Genomic DNA, 25,264 nt, shown 5'->3' on the forward strand with positions numbered 1-25,264 from the left:
CAGCATCACCTCCTGAAGGCTTACCCTGCCTAACCATGCTCCCTCTTTTTTTGTTTGATTTTTTTGGTACCAGGGATTGAACACAAGGCACTTAACCACTGAATTACATCCCAGTTCTTTTTATTTTTTTATTTTGAAAGAGGTCTCCCCAAGTTGCTTAGGGCCTCACTAAATTGGTGAGCCTGGTTTTGAACTCGAGATTCTCCTGCCTCAGCCTCCTGAGACACTGGGATTAAAGACATATTATGCCACCATGCCTGACCTCTTTGTGTCCTTCACAGACATTATGCTCCTGAGTCTCTAGTAACCCTCATACACTTGACACTCCTAATTCTTTCTCTATATCTGTATCCTGATAGATATAATTATATATACAAAGAATATTTTGTAACACATGCATCTGACACAGGTCTTATGTCCAGAATACATACAAAACCTTTAAAACACATTAAGGAGATAATTCAACTTTTTAATGGGCAGAGATTTCATTTTTAAAGATACAAAGCCACGTGTAGTAGTCCATTCCTGTAATCTCACCTACTTGGGAGACTAAGGCAGGATGATCAAAAGTTTGAGACCAGTCTGGGGAACTTAATGAGACCCTGTCTCACAACAAAAAATAAAAAGGACTGTGGATATAATACAGGAGTAGAGCACTCCTTGATTCAATTCCCAATACCACACATACACACTCACACAAGATTATACATTCAAGAATGTTCATAGCAGCTTTATTCAGAAAAGTGCAAAACTGGAAACAATATAGATGTCCATTAACCATAGACAAGTGGAAAAATTATGGCATATCCACACAATGAAAACAATATTTAAATATTTAGCAATTAAAAATTACTGGACATAGAAACACATGAAAGAATCTCAAAAACATTATGTTTAGTTAAAGAAACCAAACACTTTTAAAGGACATATGTGATCCCATTTCTAGGAAGATCTATATGTATAGATATATACATATTTTATATTTGGTATATATCTATGGATTTATATTGTGGCAAAACTATAGTGATAGAAATCAGATCAGAGGTACTGGGGGTGAGGGATGGATTGGAAATGAGTATGAGGAAATGTCTGGGATAATGGAAATTTTCTGTATCTTGATTGGGTGGCGGTTGTACAGGAATATACATTTGCTAAAACTCATAAAACTGTACACTAAAAATGTCTACATTTTACTACCTGAATATTTTTATATTTATGTTTTAGTTTTAGGTGGACACAATATCTTTATTTTATTTTTATGTGGTGTTGAGGATCGAACCCAGTGCCTCATGCATGCCAGGTGGGTGAGCTACCACTTGAGCCACATCCCCAGCCCACTACCTGATTTTTAATGTGTTTCTGACATTTATAAATACTATACCAAATATATACTAAATTCTAAATAGATATGTAAATAAATACCTTATTTTTTGGCATGACAAAAGGAATACTTATTTATATCTCTAGATAATAAAAATGAAAAAAGAAAGGGAGTATTGTCTGTTTTTCTGATATCCAAAAACCTTATCAAATTCCCTTATTCTGTTGTTTTTAACTGAAGTTCTTAGCATTTCTTAGGCATAAATTATATAAACAGCAAAAGAAATAACTTCACCACTCATTATCCAACATTTATACAGATTACTTTGTTTACCTCTCTTACTGCATTCATTGGTCTCCAAAAGAACATTAAATAATAATAATTATCATCAGATGCCCTCTATTTTCTAGAGGAAATGTCTTAATATCTGATTGTACCATCTCCAATTTTTCTATGGTAATTAATCTCTTCAAGTTTTCTACTTTACAGGTCAATATTTTTAAGGAGTCACTCACATCTCCTAGATTTTGAACTGTAATATTCTTGAGTTTTAATTAGTAATTTATAATATTTTAATATTCTTTTCCATCGATGGTTACCTCCCTTCTAATTCCTATCTTGTACAATTTTGTTTTGTTTTGTTTTAATCAGAGACATGGTGTTTTCAAAGAACCAGCTTTGGGGTTTATTTATACAAGTTTGTATTTTATTCATTTCAATTGTTATATTTATTGCTTTCATTGTTTCTAATTAACATATGTCTATATCTTTACATAGTTTATATTATATATACATATTTTATATTTGGTATATATCTATGTATTTATATTGTGGGTTACAAAATTCTTTTTGAGGATTTACAATTGTGACCTTGAAGCTTGGGGTGGAACATGCATGCACAAGGTCTCCTGGATTCAATCCCCAGCAAAAAAATAAAAGTAAAATTGTACCTGCACCAACCACCCACTTCCTTACACTTTGTTACTTTGCTTGTTTAAAATTCTTTTTGTACCATTTATCATTTACGATCTTCAAACAACCTACATGAGTTACTTATATATTGCTTATTGTTTAGCCTCTGTTAATTATACACTATACAAAGTTCACAAGGGCTAGAAATTTTTACCTGTATTATTCACTCATGTATCTTAAAAGCCTTAAATTGTGCCTGACACAAAGTAGGTACTGAAGAAAATATATCAGATGAATAAACCATTATTATCACATAATTCATTTTATTCACACAAAGGGCAAAGCAGGCATACTACTGATACCCATTCATTCACCAACATCTGGTTCATCGTCTAGTATGTTTGAGAACGTACTGGCGCTTAAGTGTATATTAACAAGAAGCCCTTACCCTCACGGAGCCAACAGTCTACATTTATACTATATGAGCAGGAATGGGAGGCAGAGACAGATGATGTGAATCAATGGGAAAAAATGTATTGGTTGTACAAATATACTCTTTTTTTTTTTTAATTGACTTTAGATTTTTTTTTAATTTTTATTGGTTGTTCAAAGCATTACAAAGCTCATGATATATCATCTTTCATACATTTGACTCAATTGGATTATGAACTCCCATTTTTACCCCAAATACGTATTGCAGAATCACATCTGTTACACACTCACCTTTTTACATAATGGCATATTAGTGACTGTTGTTTTCTGCTACCTTTCCTATCCCCTACTATCCCCCCTCCCCTCCCATCTTCCCTCTCTACCTCATGTGCTTGTTGTTCAATTCTCTCCCTTGTTTCCTCCCCTTTCCCCTCACAACCTCTTCTATGTAATTTTGTGTAACATTGAGGGTCTCCTACCATTTCCATATGTTTTCCCTTCTCTCTCCCTTTCTCTCCCCCCAATCGTCTTTGTTTAATGTCAATCTTTTCCTCATGCTCTTCCTCCTCAAATCAGGCGCCAAATCAACTTTTTGACCTATTGTTTTGATTACTCTCCTAACAGTTAAAAGATGTCGGGTGGTCGAGCTGGAGTTGTGGTTCAGTGGTACAGCACTCGCCTAGCACGTGCAAGGCGCTGAGTTTGATCCTCAGCATCACATAAAAATAAATAAATAAAATAAAAGTATTGTGTCCAATTATTGAAACAACAACTAAAAAATTAAAAAAAAAAATAAAAAGATGTCGGGTGGTCAAATCCCTCAAAATACCGAGGGAAATTCTAGAAGACAGTGGCTGGACAATAGTCGACCATCACCTTAATCACCCGGAATGGTTTCACGCACGCGCGGGCCTGCAAAACCCATATGGCGTGGAGCTGTTATGGGAACATAAAGTGTTACACCGAGGGTCTCGGCTGCCTTCCGCGGAGATCACGGCTGCTTAGTCCCGTGAGGGAGGAATGCGACTCGCCCACAACTAACAGGGGTCAACCGAAGGAGGCCCAAAACACTGAGAACCACCAGATCCAGAAGTAGCCAAAGAACACGAGCGAAGCGCAGACACAGCCCAGGGTCCGCGCACAGCCGCCTCCGAGCGAGGCCCGCCCACTTCGCCCCGCCCCTCGCGCCGGAAGAACGTGCCTGCGCTTCCGGAGGTCTGCGACCCTTGTCGTTGCCTCGGTGATGTCGTGGGTTCAAGCTGCGTCCTCCACTCCGAGCGCTGCTGACGAAGAGGACGTGTTTGACGAGGAAGCGGACGAGTCGCTCCTGGTGCAGCGAGAATGGCGGAATCACATGCAGAGACGAGTCAAAGTAAACCTGAGTGGAGGCCGTGGGCACACCCTAGGGTCCCGGGTTGCGGGAGGAATGTGCGGAGTTGTGAAGAAGCTGTGTCCAGAGTGTTCCCAGCTTGGCCTGCTGCCCTCCTTATGGCTTGATTGCCAGTCTGGCCCGCGTCCTGCTAGGATTTCCCAGCGGGTTCCTTGAAAGCGTGTGAAACAACGCATTATAGCCTGACTTATTTTACTCACGCAAAGGGCAAAGCAGGAATAGAGGACCCATTCATTCACCAATATCTAGTTAAACATCTAGAGCTGGGGGTGTCGCTCAGTTGGTAGAGTGCTTGCCTCACATGCATACATAAGATTCGAGGTTCAATCCCCGGCAGCACACAAAAAAAGATAACATCTAGTATGTGTCTGAACCAGCTGGTGGTTGAGTGTGTATATTAACAAGTCCCTATCTTCCACTCCAACAGCCTACAGTTAGGGCATTCACGCAGGAGTGGGAGGCAGGGAAGATTACTGCGCGGTCTTTGTGAACCTGAGGGCTGCGTTACAAGCTGGGACCTACTTTAAAACTATCCAGACTTCGAAGAGTTTGCACTTTGATGAGGATCTCAAGGAAAGGGGTGGGGGAGTAATGTACACTGACTATACTAATTATGGCTATCAAGGACACAGTGTGCTTGAATGGGTGGGGAACACAAAGGCATATGGAAAAGATTGAGCTTAAGAATGTTGTCAAGGGGACAGTAGGGGAAAGCTGGTATGAAACACTGGTGGCTAGGTAAGGCAATATTAAAAGTTGGTTTCTTTTTTATTTGGTAAATACAAAGTGTTCTTTCTTTGTCTCATTATTCATTGAGAACAAGCTTAATTTTCAGATAAAGCACTCAGAACTTAATTCTGGATAAGAACTAAATGATAAGATTTGCATCCACATAATATTTTTGCCTGTCTTATTATGCCCTTAGAGCTGTAGTTAGGAATTTTCCCTAATTTAATGTTTCAGTAAAATATTATTTAACTTGGCCCAACAGCCATATTGTCCCTTTCAGAAATGCTTTTTTTGAGACTGGTGCTAGTCCAGTAAATACCGAGTGCTGTGACACCCTTGAGAGATGCAAGACAAAATCTCTATCCACAGAAAATTTGCATTTTAGTCAAAGTTAGTAATCAACTAAAATTCTAAAGCCAAATTTCCCATTTTCTTTTTCTAAAAGTTTACTTTTTTGCTACTTTACTGGCCTCCTTACCCACCTATACCATTCCAGTTCATTGCCAAGGGGCCAGACATAATTTTCCATGTTTCTTTTCTGTGAAGACATTGTTTAAAATTGTGTAAGAATCAAGTGTTTAAAATTTGCTTATTAAATCTAGACTTCAAAAGTGGGATGCCATTATATGTCCAATGGCATAGTAAAGGCCTATTTCACAGTTTTCTAAATTAGTACTATGCCTTTCTTGAAAAGCCTGCATATGGTTCACTTGGTGTTAATTACAATCACAATTCTTTATTTTTGCCTGCATATGCTTCACTTGGTGTTAATTACAATCACAATTCTTTATTTTTAGGAAGGTTATAGAGATGGACTAGATGCTGGCAAAGCAGTTACTCTCCAACAGGGCTTCAATCAAGGTTATAAGGAAGGTGCAGAAGTCATTATAAACTATGGACAACTCAGAGGAACGTTGAGGTAATTTTAAATTATAATGTCATTACTACTGGTGAATTTTTATGAAAGTAATATAAAAAAGTAAAAATAAAGTATTTAAACTAAAGTGCTTTCCCTGGTATTGAATGCACAAAATTGAATTACACTGCCTTCAAAAAGTGAAAATTAGCTGGACTAACTGGTGCGCACCTATAATCTCAGCAACTCAGGAGGCTGAGCCAGGAGGATCACAATTTCAAGGCCAGCCTCAGCACTTTAGCAAGGTCCTAAGCAACATAGCAAGACCCTGTGTCAAAAATTTTTAAATTTTTAAGAAGAGCTGGGGATATAGCTCAGTGGTAAAGCACCCCAGGGTTCATTCTCCAGTACAAAAAAAAAGCAAACAAAAAGTAAAAATCATTATTAGTTCATTCACTTGAATGTGTAAACCAGAAGTTATCCATTTTTGTAAACAAATGATAGGAAAATATATATACTTTTGCTACCCAAACTACCATCAATCTCTAATTAAAAGAAGTTAAGATTTTGAATAAAGCTTTTAGTGTTTGTACATATGGCAGAGCACAATATGATGGACCTCTAGACTAGAAGTACATAATGAAAATTATAGTAATTGAAAAATTATTCCATTTGTTTTTGTCCTGAGCACTGAGTACCTGTCAGGATTTCATAGCAATAATGGCATATAACAAAGCCAAGTGGTCAGATGACACATGGAGCTAAGAACATGACAGACAGGTTTATCCTCTTTGATGCTTTATACATTTCAAACTCTCCTCAGTAGAGAAAGGCATAAAATATTTCAAAGAATCTAATTTTATAACAGGATAGAAGATGAAAGAAATCAAAACAAAAAATTATTGTGTTCATAGTTTTAGAATAGGATAGAAGATGAAAGAAAGATCAAAACAAAATTATCAAGTTCATAGTCTTAGAAAATTTAACTGGATTTATAGTTTACAACAATAGGAAAATTATTAATTGTTCATCTTCACATCATCAAGTTAAATTAATCTTTTATAGGCTTAGAAAACTTACTGCTAAATCTTTTATGTCTGTTGATTCCATTATTAAAACATTACTTTTCAGCTGGGGATGTATCTAAGCATTAGAGTGCTTAGCATGCTCAAGGTCCTGGGTTCAATCCCCAGCACCAAAACTAAAAACAAACAAAATAATTACTTTTCATAATAACCATTGTTTTATTTCTGAAATGTAAAATAATAAAACAATATTGTCCATATTAGAAAAGTAAAACATATGTTAAATCTGTTAGGACTAGAATTCTTACCTTTTTCAAGGTAATTGTTCGTAGCTCCTTAGATGATTCTAATGGGTGGTTGCCAAGATTAAGAATCACTAGTTCAGGAACGGTTTGATGTCCTTAAAGGAGAAACTTGTTTTACTGATCTTTCTCCAGGTTGTATACCTCTGTAGAAGTTATAGTTATTAGGGAAAGTCTAAAATGTGAAAAGTAGTTATAGAGCTGTGAAAGAGGAAATATGGATTATAAATACATGATTAAGTCTAATTTGTATTAAAAAATAATGTCCTTATTTTTAAATCCTATTTTACCATTATTAACTTCTGCTTTTGACTGACATTATTATCATTAATACATTTTGCATGATGTCATCTGAAAGAGATTTGTAGGGCTTAGCCTCAAACATTCTAAAAGCCTATGACTTTAATTTTTTACCTTTTTAATTCTTGTTTGTATTTTCATTCAGTGCTTTGCTCTCCTGGTGTCACCTTCATGATAATAGTTCAACTTTGATCAGTGAAATAAATAGTCTTCTGGATGCAGTTGGCCAATGTGAAGAGTATGTGCTCAAACATCTGAAATCAATCACTTCACAGCCTCATGTTGTAGATTTATTGGATTCCATTGAGGACATGGACCTTTGTCATGTAGTTCCAGAGGAGAAAAAGATTGATGAAACTAAAGATGAAAGACTCTGTGAAAATAATGCTGAGTTTAACAAAAACTGTGGCAAGAGTCCTAGTGGGAAAGATTGTTCATATTTAGAATGTTGTACAACACAGGAGCATTCACATTCTGAAAACCCAAACCTTGCTTGGATTTTAGAACAGACAGCCAGTTTAGTTAAACAGTTGGGAATATCAATAGATGTTTTGCAGCACCTCAAACAACTATAAAAATTATGTTCCCTTTTCTAAGGAATGTCTCAGAGCATTTTGTTTCCTAATAGGGTAACCAGAATTAATACTATTTCTGCTCTGAACACTTCAGATGTTGTTATCCTTCATGGAAGTTTGCAATGACTTCAACATTAACACTATTATACTATAAGCTTTTTCTGTGTCACTGGTAATTCTTTTGTAGTTTAAGATATGCTCAGAAATTCCAGTTGTCATCATTTTCAAATATCAAAATTGAACATTTTTATACTCATTAACAAAAGCTAACAAGAATCAAACATTTTGTAAGAACCTAACACTACTTTCTACTTCCATCACAATCAGGGGGTTCAAGACCTCATCACCAACTAATCAGACCTAAGTTACCAAAAGTAACCTGATGACTAACATTATAGACACAGAAATAAATATATGTATAGATATACAGGTTTATATTGAAAACAGTCTTAATATTGTTGATTAAACAATTAAAAGTAAAATGTCAAAATTCACTTTAGTTACATATTGATTAAAAATTAGAGGGTTGGGGATGTAGCTCAGTTGGTAGAATGCTTGCCGCACAAGATCCTGGGTTCAATCCCCAGCACCACCAAAATAATGACATTCCATAAAGAATACAGAAAATCCATTTCATTCTCAAGTACCTAGTTTTTCCAAATAGTAAAGAGTTATTAGTGTTACTTAATATTCCAGATTATTCTAAATGGCTGTTTTGCTTAAAATTCACATAAAAAACAACTGGCTCCTATATTACCTTAAAGTGAATTTTTTAGTCTAGCATAAATTAAAGATTCAAATATTTACTTGAGGATCTAAGCATGTACTAAACTTGGAAAATAATTTTTCGTCACTTTTTTCCACCTGAAATACAAATTTATATAAGGTAGCCAACTTGAGAGGCACCCTGGTAATTGTCCTTCATTGGTAGCCTTAGCTGCTATTTCATCAGTATTTTTATGTACCATACATGCTAAAAGATATATCACTATAGTGAGAGAATCTGCTAAAATGTCTTCAAGGGACAAAGAAAATGTACTATGATCTTAGAGCCCTCTTAGAGTTCACAGAACTCTGAAAAATTGAGGCAACAAATTTTGAAATAAGAATACCATAGCGCTGGGGTTGTGGCTCAGCAGTACAGCGCTCTCCTGGCATGAGTGGGGCATTGGGTTAGATCCTCAGCACCACATAAAAATGAAGGTATTGTGTTCACCTACTACTAAAAATATATTTTTTAAAAAAGAATGCCATAGAGTTTCAGGTTTTATAAAAACCTGCTGAAGCTATCAAAGTGACATTTGGTACCTGGTTTTAAAAAATGTGCCCATATCCAGATATGAACACCATTTTAGAGATTTACTAATTCATCTTGTTATATATTATTCCATATTTTTAGATGCAACCAAAATCTAAAATCCACACAGAATATTAAAAGCAATCTCAAGTCTTGTTTTTGTTCTGTCCTGCATATTACTTGTGAAATATCTATCTCTAATGATATTATCGCAAGAAGGTCACACTGAGTAAAAACTTAATGATGTTATTGAGATTTTATCTGGGCTTCCCCAATAAGATTCCCAAAAGATAATATCCCTTGTCACCATTGATTACATAGAGCCTGTTTGTAGAAATGTTTATAGAAAATGAAGTCAAAAGAATTCGCTGAGTTGATGATAAGCCTCTGCACTAGAACCAACAAGAGCAAAGGAAGTCTTGCTTAACTTTTGATTTTTTTTTTCTTTTGCCTTGGTTTATATGTTTGTAGGCATATCAGGTCTTCCCATGAGAAGACTATAGATGAATATAACTGAAAAGGCAAGATTGCCCCAGAACCAGCACAGCTAGAGTGTCAAGGCCAAGGACCCGGACATTAGGCTGAGTAATATGTTTTTTAGAAGCAGAAACTGCATCTATAGTAAGTTATTTCTAGGTGTTGACATATCTGGGTATATACATACATATTTTGTTCTGGGTATATTTTTTAACAAATCGGGGAGCTCCATTTCCTGACATTTCAATTGCTGGAACTGCTGAGGACATAAAATTTTTTTATGGTATGTGAACAGGAGATAAGCAACTGGATTCACCTACTTGCATCTTAATCTCATTTACAGTCACATCACTTCATGGAATGCATTCTGAGAAACGTATCATCGGGTGATTTTATTGTGTGAACATTTGAATGTGCTTCAACTAAGATGGTTATGATGTCACTAGGTGATGTAATTTTATAGGACCACCATTGTTTCTTTGTGACCCATTGTTAGCCATAATGTTGCTAAACTGCACAAGAATCTGTTATCACCATTCAAATGTTTACTTCCTATTCATACTTCCACTTTAAGTTGCTTTTTGCTAAGGATGCTGATAGCTAAAGTCACACATCTGCCCATTACTGGCTTGTTCTCGGTCCTACCACTTGTCTCTCCAACAATGGACACAACCAACAAACCTTACAATTCCTTCTGCTTGTATTCCGCAGCAGTAGTTTTTCTTTTTGTCCTAGGTGTTACTATTACCTATCATTTGCTAACTCTCCCCTTTTCTGTCTTCCCCTTAACTGTGAGGATTCCCCAGAGTTTTATTCTTGGACCTTTTTTTGTTTTTACACTCTTAAGCAGAGAACCTCACCACCTCCTATGGTTTCAATTACACTGAATATCCCAAAGCTAATATTTCAACCCCATCCTTCTCCCAAGCTCCAGACATAAATTTGCAACTGCCCACTTCTTATGCCTATTTCAGTGGCTTAGCATAAACAGCATTTCTAAACAGATTTCCTATTCCCTTTCCCTCTCATTTCCCTCCCAATTTATTTTGTGTGCCTGTGCATGTGTGTGAAACTGGAGATTGAACCCAGAACTAGGCAAGTGCTCTACCACTGAGCGACATTCCCAGACCTTTACTTTGCCTTTTGTATTTTCAATCTATTAACATCATCTCTGTTCACACAAAGCTAGAAATCTTTGTCTTTCTCTGCCTTTCCTTTGCCACCACATCCTACTTAATTGTCAATTGAATATTTTTACATCTTCAGAACATTTTGAATCTGATCTTTCATTTGAATCATCAGATTTTAAATTGTTTTTGCCTCATTACTGTTAGTACTTCCAATTTAGGTCATTTCTTTTTTCTTTTCCTTGTCACTATTATCTTCCTGAAATAGTTTATTTCCCTGATTTAAAACCTCAATTTAGGACTGGGGTTGTAGCTCAGTGGTAGAGTGCTTGCCTGGCACATGTGAGACACTGGGTTTGATCCTCAGTGCCACCTATAAATAAAGAAAATGAAGGCATTGTGTCCATCTACAACTGAAAATAACATAAAAAAAAAACCCTGACTTATTTCTCTTTTTTTCTACTAAGTAAATTATAAACATGAATTTCAGTTCTGAGCCCAAGCAGCATTGTGAGTCTTATTTCTCTTTCTGCCTGCTTTTACCCCACCATGCACTCCACACTTATTATACAATACTACAATTCTTTTGGGACATAATAGAGCTACTCCCAACCTCCAGTTTTACTCATTGCTGACTCTTCTGCTGAGAATACTTCATTCTCCATTCTTCTTTCCCAGAAAGTGCTTATTTATCCTTCAATGCTAGCTTAAATTTCAACTTAATCAGTCAAAGAGTTAGTTTATTTCCCCAATATACCCTCTGTATCACTTTGAGTATCTCCTAACTTCAGAATTCTCCAAGAAGGGGTAACATCGACAGCATTTAGCATCATATCCTATAACAGATGCATATGTAATATTCGATGAACCGAGGGAAAAAAATGAGTCTACTAGGCAAAATGACAATATAACAAGAAATATAGGATTCCAAAATACATCATACATCCTTTTGTTTTTAGAAGACAAAACAAACCTTTATGTTTGCCTTATTTTAAAAAAAAAAGTCCATTGTTCCTCCTCATTTTTTATATTAATCTTAAAAATCCATGTATCCAAATTGTATTATCTTATACCAGGCTAAATACTAACATTAAGACAATAGCACTTATCAGTCATTAAAAACTATACTTCTGAGTTGGGCACAGTGGGTGCATGTCTATAATCCTGACAAGTTGGGAGTCTGAGGCAAGAATCATAAGTTTGAGGCCAGCTTCAACAACTTAACAAAACTGTCTAAAAATCTTTTAAAGGCCTAGGAATGTAGCTCAGTGGTAGAGCACCCCTAAGTTCAATCCCCAGTACTGCTAAAAGAAAAAAATTATACTGCAATATAATGTAAAGGCCTAAAACACATAAAATTATATTTTAGTAAGTCTCACCCATTAAGAAAGTACAAAAAGAAACTACACAAAAGAAAAACCTGGATGAAAACAGTTTAATAAATTATTCGTTTCTAGCAGGATGCCTGGTGCATAGTTTTAATGATGCTAAGAAGGAGCTGAAACAAGAGGAGGAAATAGAGCAAGTAATAGCCAACAGTGCTTACTGTATACAGGCACTGTTCTAAAAACTTTATATATTTAATTTGTTTAATTCTCATAACAACCCTATGCCACAGTACTATTATTATCCCATTCTATGATAAGAAAAAAAAAAAAGTATGAAGAAGGCTGAACAAGTTGTCCAGTTCACAGCTATGAAATGACCTGGTTGAGATTTAAACCTATGTTAAGTCTAGCCCCAGAATTTGTGCTCAAGGTAGATGCTCACTAAATAATAACAAAGTAGCAGCGATCATGTTTAGTGGGGGAACTATGAACTATATTTTCCCCTTGCTGTTTCTACTTGGTATTTCTACTGCATTTTTCAAGACTTCCCCACTCCACAAGTATTATTTTTATAATAAATGTGAATAATAATAAATGAAAGTTTCTCAGAAATTTGTTTTCTCTACATCTAAAACTGGAAAAATACCATTCCTGCTTACTGGGGGAGAGAATCTCGATCATTTAGAATGTGGTATAGAAAGATGTTCAACATAAACAGAAACTAAATTCTCCTTAGACTCCTTAGACTTCATACTTCCTCACAGGAGGAAAATCCAAGTCATTCATTTCATGATAATGTGTCTTTACCATTCATATATTCCTACTTAAAAAAAAAAAAAAAAAAAAAAAGAGTGTTAGCTCACCTCTTACATACTGCTACATATTTGCCAAAAAGAGCCAAGAGTACTCAGCATGCAAAACACTCCATTTTCTTGTCCCATTAATAGTCTTATCTTTCCAGAAAGAAGGTCAGCAAAGTACAATCAGAACTACCTACAGATTCAGTTCTAGAGAATTTGGATCCTAGTGCTTTCATATGTTAATAGGCAGTTCAGCTTTAGAGAGGCCTTTGGATTCTGTCTTTCCCAAAAACTGATGAATTCAAGGCCACTGGGTGGTGCTCGTGTACCCTGATATGTTAGTACAGTATGTGTTTCCTAGGTAACTGCCCTTTAGACCTTAGACTTCACTGTCAGAAAAATGAGAAGCTAACAATTATCCCTAGAGCTATGCCAGATAGATTGAATCACTTGTAAGATTGGGTAGGTGGGGAGAATTTTCTGGGTATGTCAACAAACAAGAAATTAGGGCGCCCCCTGTTTATAATTCTAAGCTGAGACTTATACTAAATCAAAATAACCAATCATAAAGAAGCCAGTTTGTAAGGGGGAAAAAAAAAAGACCTTCTATACGCCAAAGCTTTGAGTCCTAAAAAAACTAAGAACCCAAAGCATATAGAATTCAGTAAGAAACCATGTAAAATTATAATTTCACAGGCATGGAACTCTGCTTGCCAGGCAGGACTGCCTAAACCATTAGAAACAATTCTAATCCATCTCTTCATTTCTCACTGTTTTGCTCTCTCTCTCTCTCCCACACAAGTACAGCTTTTCAGGGTTTAAAGTAGAAGTAGACAGCAACTTTTTTAACCCACTCAAACATATCATAATGCCTTTTTTTTTAAGTCAAGAAATCTACAACCCGATAGGTTTTTCTCATAACAAATACAACTCATTCCATCTAATAGTTAAGCTTTTCCTTATGAATTGCATAATCACTATTATCTATGGCTTTATTATTTTTTGAAGTATGTGGTTCTAAGATGGAATTTTTAAACATAAAACAAATATTTGCTAAATCCCTTATAATAATGACAGTCATTTTACAATGATAGTATTTGTAGTCTTTGAAAAAAAAAAAAACTGGACTGATATAAGGGTATAATGTAAATACCTGAAAATAAAATAGCTCTCTTTTTTCTTATTTGGAGACATTGCAAACACTTTTCTCCCATAATCAGATCTTGAAATAACCAGGGACTCTCTAACTTGTAACTATAAATTATAAAGTGAAAATGCCAAATTGTTTGCTTATTAAAAACTAACCAGGCCAGGCAAGGTGGCACACTCCTGTAAACCCAGTGGCTGGGGAGACTAAGGTAGGAGGATCACAAGTTCAAAGCTAGCTTCAGTAACTTAGTGAGGCCCTGAGTAACTCAGTGAGACCCTGTCTCTAAATAAAATACAAAAAAGGGCTGGGGATGTGGCTCAGTGGTTAAGTGCCCCTGAGTTCAGTTCCCAGTACCAAAATTATAAAAATAAAAAATAACCATAAATTTCTAATCTCTCAGTTATACTAGAAATTATTGCTATGGAGTTAATTTTTGGAAGGAAAACTCACTTAAATGCATTTAGACATTCAAATCCCAAGTGGGAACTAATTAAACATTTTCATTTGAAATCAGTGTTCTGCTATTCAAGATGCCAAATGATATATTAATAGTCTGATTTTAATCTTTTCATAGGCTTCTATGAGTTTCATATAATGTCTGAAATCTGGCAGTATCCATTATGACCCACCCCATTTGTTAGCTTAGAGAGCATTTTTATTTTTCAGTGCTGGAACAAAAGGTACCCTTCATGAAAGGTAATAGCAACACTGAGATCAGAGATCTGATCCATTTTCACTAAGCTGCTCGGAGGCCTCTACCTTTCCAGTGTGAACATTATACTCCTGACCTCACCGCAGGTTACATTTTCCGCAAGGACGTAACCAGGGGACAACTTGAGAAAGGCAGGCAAAGTGAATTGCTGATGATGAATGATGTTCAGTTGATGGAAAGGATGACTAGAGAAGGTGACAAAGAAACTTAATAAAAAATCAGTGTAGCTTTTGAATTTTTAGAACAGAATATGTCTCAAATCAAAGATATTTTAACCCATTTGCCTTAAAAATTCCAGATTTAGAAATTTGATCTAAGAAAATAAATAGATGGTAAAAGAAACTTTCAGTACAAAGATAATCCATTGCCACATTCTATGCAGAGTAAAATTAGAAACATCCTATGGCCAACAATTTAAAAATTGTTAATTATGTTAGCTTAAATTTGAAATACCCATTATAAGTTATCATTATGAGAACTATAGAAATAAGCAAAATATTTATGGTATATATTTAACTGAAAGTCACTATTTAATGTTGAAATGTGTGGATACATTATATTTAAAATGTGTATTTAACAGATAAAATGGAAGATCATTCTCTGTTACAGTAATTATTGTATTAATGTGGTAGGACTATATGACTTGTTTTCTTTTTCAGAATGATCTTTTGTTGTGAACACTTTTTATAATAAGAAAAGAAAAATGTTTGAAAAGGTATTCATTTTTAAGAAGAACTACCTTGTGCACTTTCCTGAAAGTTTCTTCTGGGGAAGAAAGCAAAAGAACTTAATTCAAAACACTGGATCAGAAAAAGATGTGGTGGGGGTGGGACAATACAATATGTTTTTCAAATCATATCAAAACTGTAAGTTTATTTCTTAAATTATACATAGTATTTTATAGTTATAGTTTGGATCTTAAATATCCTTCAAAGTCCCATGTGTTAAAGGCTTTGTCACCAGCCTGAAGCACTATTGGGAGGTGGGGGAGGTGAAAACAGGTATCAGGAGACTGACAAGCATGTCAAGCATGTCCTTGAAGGGGACATTGGGATATCAGCACCCTTTGCCTCCTGGCCACCATGGGGTGAGCAGCTTTGCTCTACCATGTTCCCCTGACATGACATTCTCCACAGGCCCAAAAGCAGTGACCATGGGCTGAAACCTCTGAAACCATAAGCCAAAATAAATCTTTCCTCTTTTTAAGTTGATTATCTCCTGTATTTTATAATAGTAACAGATTCAAAAAAAAATAGTAACAGAAAAGTTTAAATTTTAAGTGGAAGAAAAAAAAGGTGTTTTTTAAGCTAAAAGCCATCCATATTTGCCTGTAGTGAATTTTCTAACTCATGTTAAAATTTTACTTCAGATAATACCAACTTGTATACCAACAGTGTGGTATCTGATTCTATTCTCAGTAGTGTAAATGAATTAGTTTTCTTAATTAAGAATTAAGAAATAATTCTTAATAATTAGCTTTCTTTATTCTTAATTTCTGGAGCTACCTTGTCTTACCAAATAAAAATAAAGCTCTTCATTGAATTTGTCACAGGTTGCTTCTGTTTTCAAAGAAAAAGATCAAATTCAAAATTGGGAAAACTTGGGTCATGTTTGCTATTATTTTGTACACTTTAATAAACAGAAAGCATATGGCATCTATTTATCAAGCAATATGAGCCTCTTAGTTTCCAAATCTATAAAATCTGTAAAATGGAAGTATTGGTAGTAATGTCATTATTTCTGTGAGGATTGCATACAATAACATAGGTAAAATGCTTGCTTGGTGTCAGGCACCTTGTAAGTGCTTACTTAGTATCCTGTAGTGGCTAAAAATGACAGTCCTAAAAGCCAGATTGTCTGCTTGGAAGCACAGCTCCAATCACTTACTAGTCAGTTCTCCTTCTTGTTCTTTTTCTTCATCTCTCAAATAGTGCTTATCTCATAAGATAATTTAAAAAAAATAAATCTCTGTGTTTGATTGGTTATTGATTGATTTGCTGGTGCTGGGTCCACATGCGTTGTGGGTACATACATGCATGTACTCTATCACTGAGCTATATCCCAACCCCCCGACACACACACACACACACACACACACACACATACACATCAATAAATGAATCTGAACATGTAGAATGCTTAGGAAAGAACCTTGAATGTATTCAATGCTCACTAAACATTAGCTATTATTGTCATATTTTATCCTGACAATTTAGCAAGGGGTTTAACCATCTTTAGACAACTTTAACTATCATGAAATTGACATGACTCAGACACAGCCAAGCTTCTACTCGTGTAGTTAAAGGGAATTAGCATGATTATTTTTCTCCATAAGTATTTTAAAAGAAAAGGAGGGAAGGAAAAGAAGAAAATGTTTTCAACATTTGCAAATGTTAGCATAAAAATATATTTTAGCCAGGCACAAGGGTGCCTACCTGTATTCCCAATGACTCGGGTTTGGATGTGATTTGTCCCTCAATTGTTCATGTGTTGGAGGCTTAGTCCCCACTGTAGCAGTGTTGAGGTGGCAGGACCTTTAAAGAAGTAGAACCAACAGGTAGGTTACTGCAGTCAATAGATTAAGATAGTTCTCATGAGATCCTGAAGTTAGTTCTTATAAAAACCAGCTGTTATAAAAGATCAAGCCTGGCCACTCCCCACCATCTGGCTTCCTGTCTTGACATGTGATATTTCCTTCTTGCATGCACTCCAGCCAGTGCAGCTAATGGGCCCTTACATGAAGCTGGCACTATGCTATTTGGACTTTCAGCTTCAAAACTTTAAGCCAAGTAAACTTTTCTTAATGAGTTACATAGTCTCAGATATTTTGTTTTATAATGGAAAAAGCACTAGCAACGGACTATTTGTTTGCTAGGATGTCATCATGAGATACCACAGATTGGGAGGCTTTTCATAGACATTTATTTGCTCACAGTTCTGGAGGCTCGCAGTACAAGATCAAGGTGTCAGGCTGATTTGGTTTCTCCTGAGGCCTCATCTTGGCCTGCAAATGGCAATCATCTCTGTGTCCTCACATGATTTTCTCTATGTACACACAAACATCTCTGGTGTCTCTTTATCTGCCCAAACTAAGAACACCAGTCTGATTGGATTAGGGCCCACTCTAATGGCCTCATTTTGTCGCTTCTTTAAAGATCCTAACTCAAAATACAGTCACATTCTTCTATTCTGAGGTACTGGGGGCAGGGCTTCAACATGAATTATGGGGGATAAAATTCAGTCCATAAAAGGTGAGGACATGGAAGATTTACTTGAGGGGTGGGGGGTGCTGGGGATTAAACCCAGAGCCTTGTGTATGCTAGGCAAGTGTTCCACCACTGAGATATAGCCCTAGCCAAGATGTACTTTTCTTAAGTAATATTTTCTACAATGTTTCTATAATATTCAAATATTCTATGAGGAGCCTAATTATTTTATAATCTGGAAAAGCAATAAATTAAGACAAAATAATAATATATTTATATTTAAGATAGGGTTAGGTTGTAGACTTAGATAATTATAAATAGATTTTTAATTTACACAAATGTCTCCTGGAGCATTGGAAAGTCACTCTGCTTTTAGAATATACTTTAAAAATTATACAATTTAGTTTTAGCTTAAAGTAAAGTACTTTTTATTATAAAATAAGACACATAGTTTCAGAAGTGATAGAAACTAACTTATAAATTAGTGTGTTGTTTATCTTTGAGAATAGAGTAAGGATTTTTATTGTCAAAATGAGATCACAATAGAAGACACAAATAAATTATTTGTTCTGACAATTTTAGACTCCAGGGCTTCTCTATGAGAAGGTCAGCTCTTTATATAAACAGAATGCTACCCAAAACAAAACCAGAAAGTATCTGAGACAGTGTTCAAGACAACAAACATGTACACAGTGAGGAGAAATAAAAATGCAGTCTATTTCTTTTCTGCTGTAAAACATGTTGATTAAATGTATGAGAATGAGAATCATTTTGGTTAAAAAAAATGCTTTCATTATAAAAAAGTTTTGAATTCTTCTCTCTCTCCTCCAAAAAAGTTTCAATCTGTGACCTGGATAAAGAAGTCAAAACAAGATGACAGATGACACTAATTTCACATGAACCTTAAGTCTATAATGTAACTGTACTTACCATCTTCTTTACTCTAAAAACGTTTAACATTCAGGGGTTGAGGGTGGCTAAGTGGTAGACCATCTACCTGTCATGTGCAAGCCCTAGGTTCAATCCCCAGCACTGCAAAAAAATTAAAATAAGTTTAACATACATATATCAATATCAAACCAGTAGACTTAACTTTCTTCCTTTAGGAAATTTCCAATCAAATTGGAGTTAAATTAATCTTACTTTAAAGTACAAGAGGAGCTGGGGTTGTAGCTCAGTGGTAGAGTGCTCGCCTAGCATGCTTGAGGCACTGAGTTCGATCCTCAGCACCACATAAATGTAAAATAAAGATATTGTGTCCACTTAAAAAACATAAAAAATAAATATTAAAAAAATATAAAGTACAAGAACAGATATGTAAGACTAGTGACTGTTTTGTGACTTATAAAAGAGAAGCATCTCTCCAAAAGCAGTGGCCTGAGAGGTACCATGAGACAGGAAGAACTGACTGCAGGACAGTGATTCCTTAAGTTGACCAAAAAGGAGGGAGACTCCAGTTTAAGCCTAGAAAGAGGGATCCCTGCCAAGTCTAGACAGTAATTGCATCCCACACCTCAAACATGCCCCCCTAACTAGCAAGGCTGGAGCATAGCCCTACCAGAGTCAAGAAGGGAAGGTCACCCAAACTTATCAGTAGGCACCTCTTTTCCATGATGTATCAATGCTCACAGTGATGATGGTACAAAGAATCAAGAAACCTAGGTTTTAGAAATGTATAAACATTATTTATCCAGTAAGCAATGATCAAAGTCTAGGATTAATGAAATAAAAATAGATAATGAAAAACATCACTGATAAGATTTTTTTTTAAGTCTGATTTAAAGTAGCACAAAATGGTTTCTTCCACACAAGCATAAGCTTTGTGCCAATGTTTCTCAGAATCAATTATTGCTCTAGTCTAGCCTCAGTTTGAGAGGTTTTTTTTTTATAAATATACTATACTATATAATATTCTCTATGAGGTAAGCTCCTTATGTAAACAAAATATTCATAGGAATATAATATAATATATTCCTCTGTCAGAGACAAAGTAAAAGAGGCATGAACAAGAAAACTTCCATTCAAAGTTCCTGGAATAGAAAGCACTCTAGATTCCTGTAGGTATGAGCACATGCAAACATTATGGTTTGGATATGGGAGTCCCCCAAAATCTCCTGTGTTAATGCAGAAATATTCATAGGTAAAATGACTGAATTGTGGGAGCTGTGACTTAATCAGAATGGACTGACTTGGTGGTAACTGTGGGCAGGTGGGGCATAACTGGAAATGGTCTTTGGAGGTGTGCACTGAAAGGGTGCTTCTTCCCTGTGGCCCCTTCCCCCCATTCCCTGCTTCTTGACCCTGCCAGGAGCTGAGCAACTTCTCTCTGATGGGCTCTTCCCTCATGATGTGCTGCCTCACCTTGGGCCCAGAGCAATGGACCCCACTGTCTTTGGACTAAGACCGCTAAAACTATGTAACCAATGTGATTCTGCAATCTTTGTAATGTTTTGAATAACCAATAAAAAAAAACAAAAAAATTAAAAAAAACTATGAGCCCCAATAAGCTTTTCCTCCTCTGAGTTGTTCTTGTTGAATATTTTGGTTACAACCATGAAAAAGCTAACTAAAACACAGGGTTTGATATTAAGGTCGATGACAACTGTTTCTGCTCTTCTATCTCTGGGACATCCATTCTGGGTGGCTTCATCCATTGGGATGACCTGTGCACAGATCAGTTCCATTGGGGAGGGCTTCTAGGCTCTTTTGAAGGCCTGGATGGTAAACTCCAGAATCAGACATCTAAAAAGGTCTTGGTCTCCCCCTTTCCCCCCCCCCCAAAAAAAAAACTCCTTTCTGAAGAATTTCTGTCCTTATTCCCACTTCCAGAATCCATGGTGCTAGGATTTGGCCAAGCAAAGCTGTAAAGAAATGAGAAATTAACCAGCCTCTAGGCCTTTGCTTAGAAGAACAGGGAGGGGTACTGCTTGGGATAGACTGGGTTCATGCAGGCTGCTTCTCTTTTGTTATCTTTCCACTCTGCAGTTTGTGGAATACTTTTGCCATCAGAGGCACTTGGTCTTCTCCATGGTAAGGCCCTTGTGGGTTGTGTAGCCAGCATGTCTCAGCCTTATCTGTTGCTCAAAATGCTAAATGCTCTCCTGGGTCTGTTTTGTGATCAGAGAATTCATGATACTATGGGTGACTCTAGCCTTCACCACTGGGACCTTGTCCATACTGTCAGTGACCATTGACAGGAGCGGGTGGGATTGTGTCTCAGTGGTAGAGCACTTGCCTAGCATGCATGAGGTACTAGGTTCGATCCTAGGCGCCATATAAAAAAAAATGAACAAAATAAAGGTATTGTGTCCATCTACAACTGAAAAAAATATTTTAACAAAAAAGGGCTGTGAATGTGACTCAGTGTGTGGATGTGACTCAGTGGTTAAGTGCCCTGGGTTCAATTCCCAGTACCAAAAAAAAAAAAAAACCTTATCAGTAATTTAGGTTATCTTGTGAACACCATCAGGCAGACAGAAGTCTAATATCTAATAAGAGATAGTGTTTGATAATTGAATGGATTTGAGAAAAATAATCAGGGGTAGGGATGTAGCTCAATGGTAAAACACTTGCTTATCGTGTGTAATGTCCTGTGTTCAATTTCCAGCAATGAAGAAAAACAAAAAAGATAAAGGTAAAACTATTTGTTAGTGTGTATCCAACATAGTCCTAATAAAAGAAGTTTTAACTGAATGCTCAGTCATTCACAGGGTCAGCTGTAAAACCTGTAGATTTTAACTCCTATTGCTTTAATTCAGTCCTTTACCAATTTTTGCCGGGCCTCTTGGCATAATCCTCCTGGCTTCCCTGTGCTCCACATTACCAGAAGTGTTGCAGAGGAGACCTGCCAGCAGAGCTGAAGTAGCTGCCGGTATCTATAGCTACAAGTTCTTGCAATCCCACAGGAAGATTGTCCAGTGAGTCATCAGAGTATAGACAGGAGTTGATTATAAAGGTGAGAAATGAAGGTAATGAGATAGGCACCATACACACTGCCTCTGGAGAGAACAGTATGGCTTTTACAGAATCTGGGTGTTTTGGGTTTTTTTTTAAGTTTTGAGTTCTTTCATTCTTAGTTTTGCATTCCCCCTTTTGTAGAACCCTCATTAAATTTCCTTTGGGAGAGTCCTGATGACCTAGTAACAAGGTATGGGTGTGACTTATGCAATTATCTATGGTTTGACATACCCATTTTCCAGATGTTTGTTTTGTTAAGGTTCCCTGAGATTCCTGGTTCTATAATCTATGACTTGTCTTTGATGTATATGCCTGATGTCCTTCCTATAAGTTACTGCCCTTTGTTTTCCTTCCCACACCTTCTTGCTCATGGCTGACTAGTTATCTAACAGAAAAATCTTTCTAAAATTTAAGTTTGACTATACCGTTATCTTACTTGTTGTCTCTATGACTGTAAAGCAATGAATACCAGCCTTCCTTTGCAATGTGATCTCCAATCAGTACAACCAAAGATACTCACACATCAGTGATAGAAACATGTGCTATTTCCTAAATAATCTATGTCCTTGTAAGTATCTGTTACTGTTTTTTAATACTTATTTTTTAGTGTAGTTGGACACAATACCTTTATTTTATTTATTTATATATGGTGCTGAGGATCCAACCCTGGGCCTTGCATGTGCTAGGCAAGAGCTCTACTGCTGAGTCACAACCCCAGCCCTCTATTAGTTTTAATCAACTGTGACCACTGTGACAAAAAGACCTTAACAGAACAACATAGAGAAAAAGTTTATTTTGGTTCACAGTTTCAGAGGTTCTTTCCACAATCAACTGATTCTATAGCAGTTGACTATCGCTCCATGGCATAAGGACATGGCAGAGGAAAGCAGCAACCAGGAACCAGAGAGAGCTCCACTCACCAAGGACCAAAAAGTCACAGCCCCAGTGACCTACTTCCCCCAGCCATACCCTACCTGCCTACAGCTACCACCTAGTTAATCCTTACCAGTGGATTAATCTACTGATGAGGTTATACCTCTCATAATCTAATCTTTTACCTCTGAAAATTCTTGCATTGTTTCAAACATGAGCTTTGGGGGGACACATCATATCTAAACCATAATGGTTATGGTGCCTAGAATGAATTTTTTCCACTGTCTCCTCCTTGCACCCTTCCTCCCCTTTGCCCAAAGTTCCTCCATTTTTCCCATGCCTCCCCCTTCCCTGTTAGGGATCAGCATTCACTTATTAGAGAACATTTGGTCTTTTTTGGGGGGGATTGGCTTACTTCGCTTAGCATGATATTCTCCAACTCCATCCATTTACGAGCAAATGCCATAATTTTACTGGTAATAATACATACCCAAATTGATTTTTACTTTTATTAAAATTAATTAAATGCTTATATTATTTTTAATGTAATAAAAACTATCATTTTCTCAAAATTTTTTTACAAAAAATAAATCAGCTTTTTTAGATTTAGTATGTGATTTAGTAACTGTTTTAGGTTTTTTTTTTTTTTTAATGTGAAGATAGGACTTCTGTATTTAAATTTGTATTCCTCTTAACTGCTGTTAATAAAAGGATAATCAGTTTTGATCACTTATTCAGTTTCAAGCCTTTATGTTTTCCATAATTAAAGGTAATTTACTTAAGTACCTTACATCTCCATTACAAAATACACTCCTGTTTCCCAGGAGGCCTATCGAGGGTAATTCCCAGAAATAGCAGCAGCAGCCAGGATGGAACCAAAGCAGCTGCAAGCTGTCAGCATTTAGGGAACTGCAGCCTGATTTCAGGAAGCAATGCTGGGGAGGCAGTAGACAGACATAAGGTCATACATCACCACAGAGACCAAGACAATGACTCACCAAAAGTCCCTTTCCAAACCTTAGGACATAGAGGAAGAAAACACCTGACATCTGTCACTAATAAAATATTTATGTGTAGTACTTTACAGCATGTGATTGTAGAAGCAGAGAAATTCAGAACACAAAGAATGTAATTTCAGTAAAGACAAGCCCCATCAACAAGAAAATCATGTGTATATGAATCAATTTTGTTGTACATAATATAAATTTAAGTACTTAGTATATTAATTACTAAAGCACTACGTTAGATACCACATATACCACAATAATCCAATTAAGATTCCCAATATAACTTTTAATTATTTTAACAGTTTCAGAGTTGGCTTTGGAATACACAAACTAAGGCACAATACATGAAGGATACTATTTGACACATAGTAATAAATAATTCTTTTTTTTTTTTTTTTTTTTTTTGTGGTGTCAGTTCACTGACAATGAATTCTTTTAGTTTTCATTTCTTTTTAAGTACCTTTAAACCAGGCCCAGTGGACCATGCCTGTAATCCCAGCAGCCAGGGAGGAGGAGATGGGAGGATCAGAGTTCAAAGCCAGCCTCAGCAATAGTGAGGTGCTAAGCAACTCAGTGAGACCCTGCCTCTAAATAAAATACAAAATAGAGCTGGAGATGTGGCTTAGTGGTTGAGGACCCCTGAGTTCAATCCCTGGTTCCAGCCTCCCACCCCCCCCCGAAAAAAAACCCTTAAAGTACCTTTATTTCACTTTCATTTTCTAAGGATTTCTTAACAAACTTTACTTTTTAAAGAAGTTTGGGTTCATAGCAAAATTGAACAGAAGGTACAAAGAGTTCCCACATACTTCTTGTCCCTATATATGCACAGACTCCCTGGTTATCAACATCACCAGAATGGCACGTAAATTACTTTTTTATGTATATTTTTCTAGTTGTAGGTAGACACAATACCTTTATTTTATTTTTATGTGGTGCTGAGGATCAAACCCAGTGCTTCATGTGTGCCAGGTGAGCACTCTACCACTGAGTCACAGCCCCAGCCCCCATAAGTTACTCTTGTTGAACCTGAACTGACACATTTTTACCCAGAGTGCATGGTTTGCCCCAAGGTTCACTCTTGGTGTTGTGTATTCTATGGGTTTGGACAAATATATGACATGTAATCCACCATTATAGTATTATATAGTTTCATTGCCCTAAAAACATCCTCTTTGCCCTATTTATTCATGCTTCTCTCTCCACCTAACTCCTGGCAACCATTGATCTATATATTTTCTCCATGGTTTTTATCATCGCCACAATGTCATATATTTGGAATCATATAGTATGTGGCATTTTAGATCAAATCCTTCCACTTAGTAATATGCATTGAAATGTCCTCCATATCTTTTGTGGTTTGATAGCTCATTTCTTGTTAGCACTGAATAATATTCAATTGTTGATGTATCACAGTTCCATTTACCTACTAAAGTATAACAAAGATTTTCTCCAGTTTTTGGCAATTATGAAGCCTCCATAAACATCTGC

The 25,264-nt window shown here is 36.2% G+C and overlaps 1 protein-coding gene, 1 long non-coding RNA gene and 1 pseudogene across 4 annotated transcripts in view; 1 reads left to right on the plus strand and 2 right to left on the minus strand.

Annotated features, from left to right (window-relative positions):
* Positions 1 to 2,996: 2,996 nt before the first annotated feature.
* The window catches only part of LOC143382289 (uncharacterized), a 48,324-nt gene continuing 26,056 nt past the window's right edge, over positions 2,997 to 25,264 (minus strand). For 2 of the 3 annotated variants that reach the window (XR_013088952.2, XR_013088954.2), the window contains exons 2-6: positions 18,870 to 18,971; positions 17,169 to 17,267; positions 7,382 to 7,640; positions 6,974 to 7,065; positions 2,997 to 4,206 (exon numbers count right to left, since the gene is read on the minus strand). This is a non-coding gene — a long non-coding RNA (uncharacterized LOC143382289). The remainder of the gene's footprint in view (positions 4,207 to 6,973; positions 7,066 to 7,381; positions 7,641 to 17,168; positions 17,268 to 18,869; positions 18,972 to 25,264) is intronic. The other variant, XR_013088957.2, reaches the window with a different exon arrangement.
* On the plus strand, positions 3,865 to 12,830 carry Yae1 (YAE1 maturation factor of ABCE1). The gene is made up of 3 exons (XM_076836331.2): positions 3,865 to 4,037; positions 5,582 to 5,703; positions 7,413 to 12,830. The coding sequence occupies exons 1-3, from the start codon at positions 3,909 to 3,911 to the stop codon at positions 7,840 to 7,842; spliced, it is 681 nt and encodes a 226-aa protein (XP_076692446.1). The 5' UTR covers positions 3,865 to 3,908; the 3' UTR covers positions 7,843 to 12,830.
* Positions 19,028 to 21,118, minus strand: LOC143411890 (putative monooxygenase p33MONOX pseudogene; annotated as a pseudogene).

The sequence above is a fragment of the Callospermophilus lateralis genome, chromosome 1, assembly GCF_048772815.1.
Source record: "Callospermophilus lateralis isolate mCalLat2 chromosome 1, mCalLat2.hap1, whole genome shotgun sequence".
In the NCBI taxonomy this organism is placed as follows: Eukaryota; Metazoa; Chordata; class Mammalia; order Rodentia; family Sciuridae; genus Callospermophilus; species Callospermophilus lateralis.

Excerpts from the sequence above, each read along its gene's own strand:
- Yae1 (XM_076836331.2), top strand. The coding sequence starts at position 3,909 with ATGTCGTGGGTTCAAGCTGCGTCCTCCACTCCGAGCGCTGCTGACGAA. Across the intron at positions 4,038-5,581 it reads ACATGCAGAGACGAGTCAAA|GAAGGTTATAGAGATGGACT; the intron begins GTAAACCTGAGT and ends CTTTATTTTTAG. Across the intron at positions 5,704-7,412 it reads CAACTCAGAGGAACGTTGAG|TGCTTTGCTCTCCTGGTGTC; the intron begins GTAATTTTAAAT and ends ATTTTCATTCAG.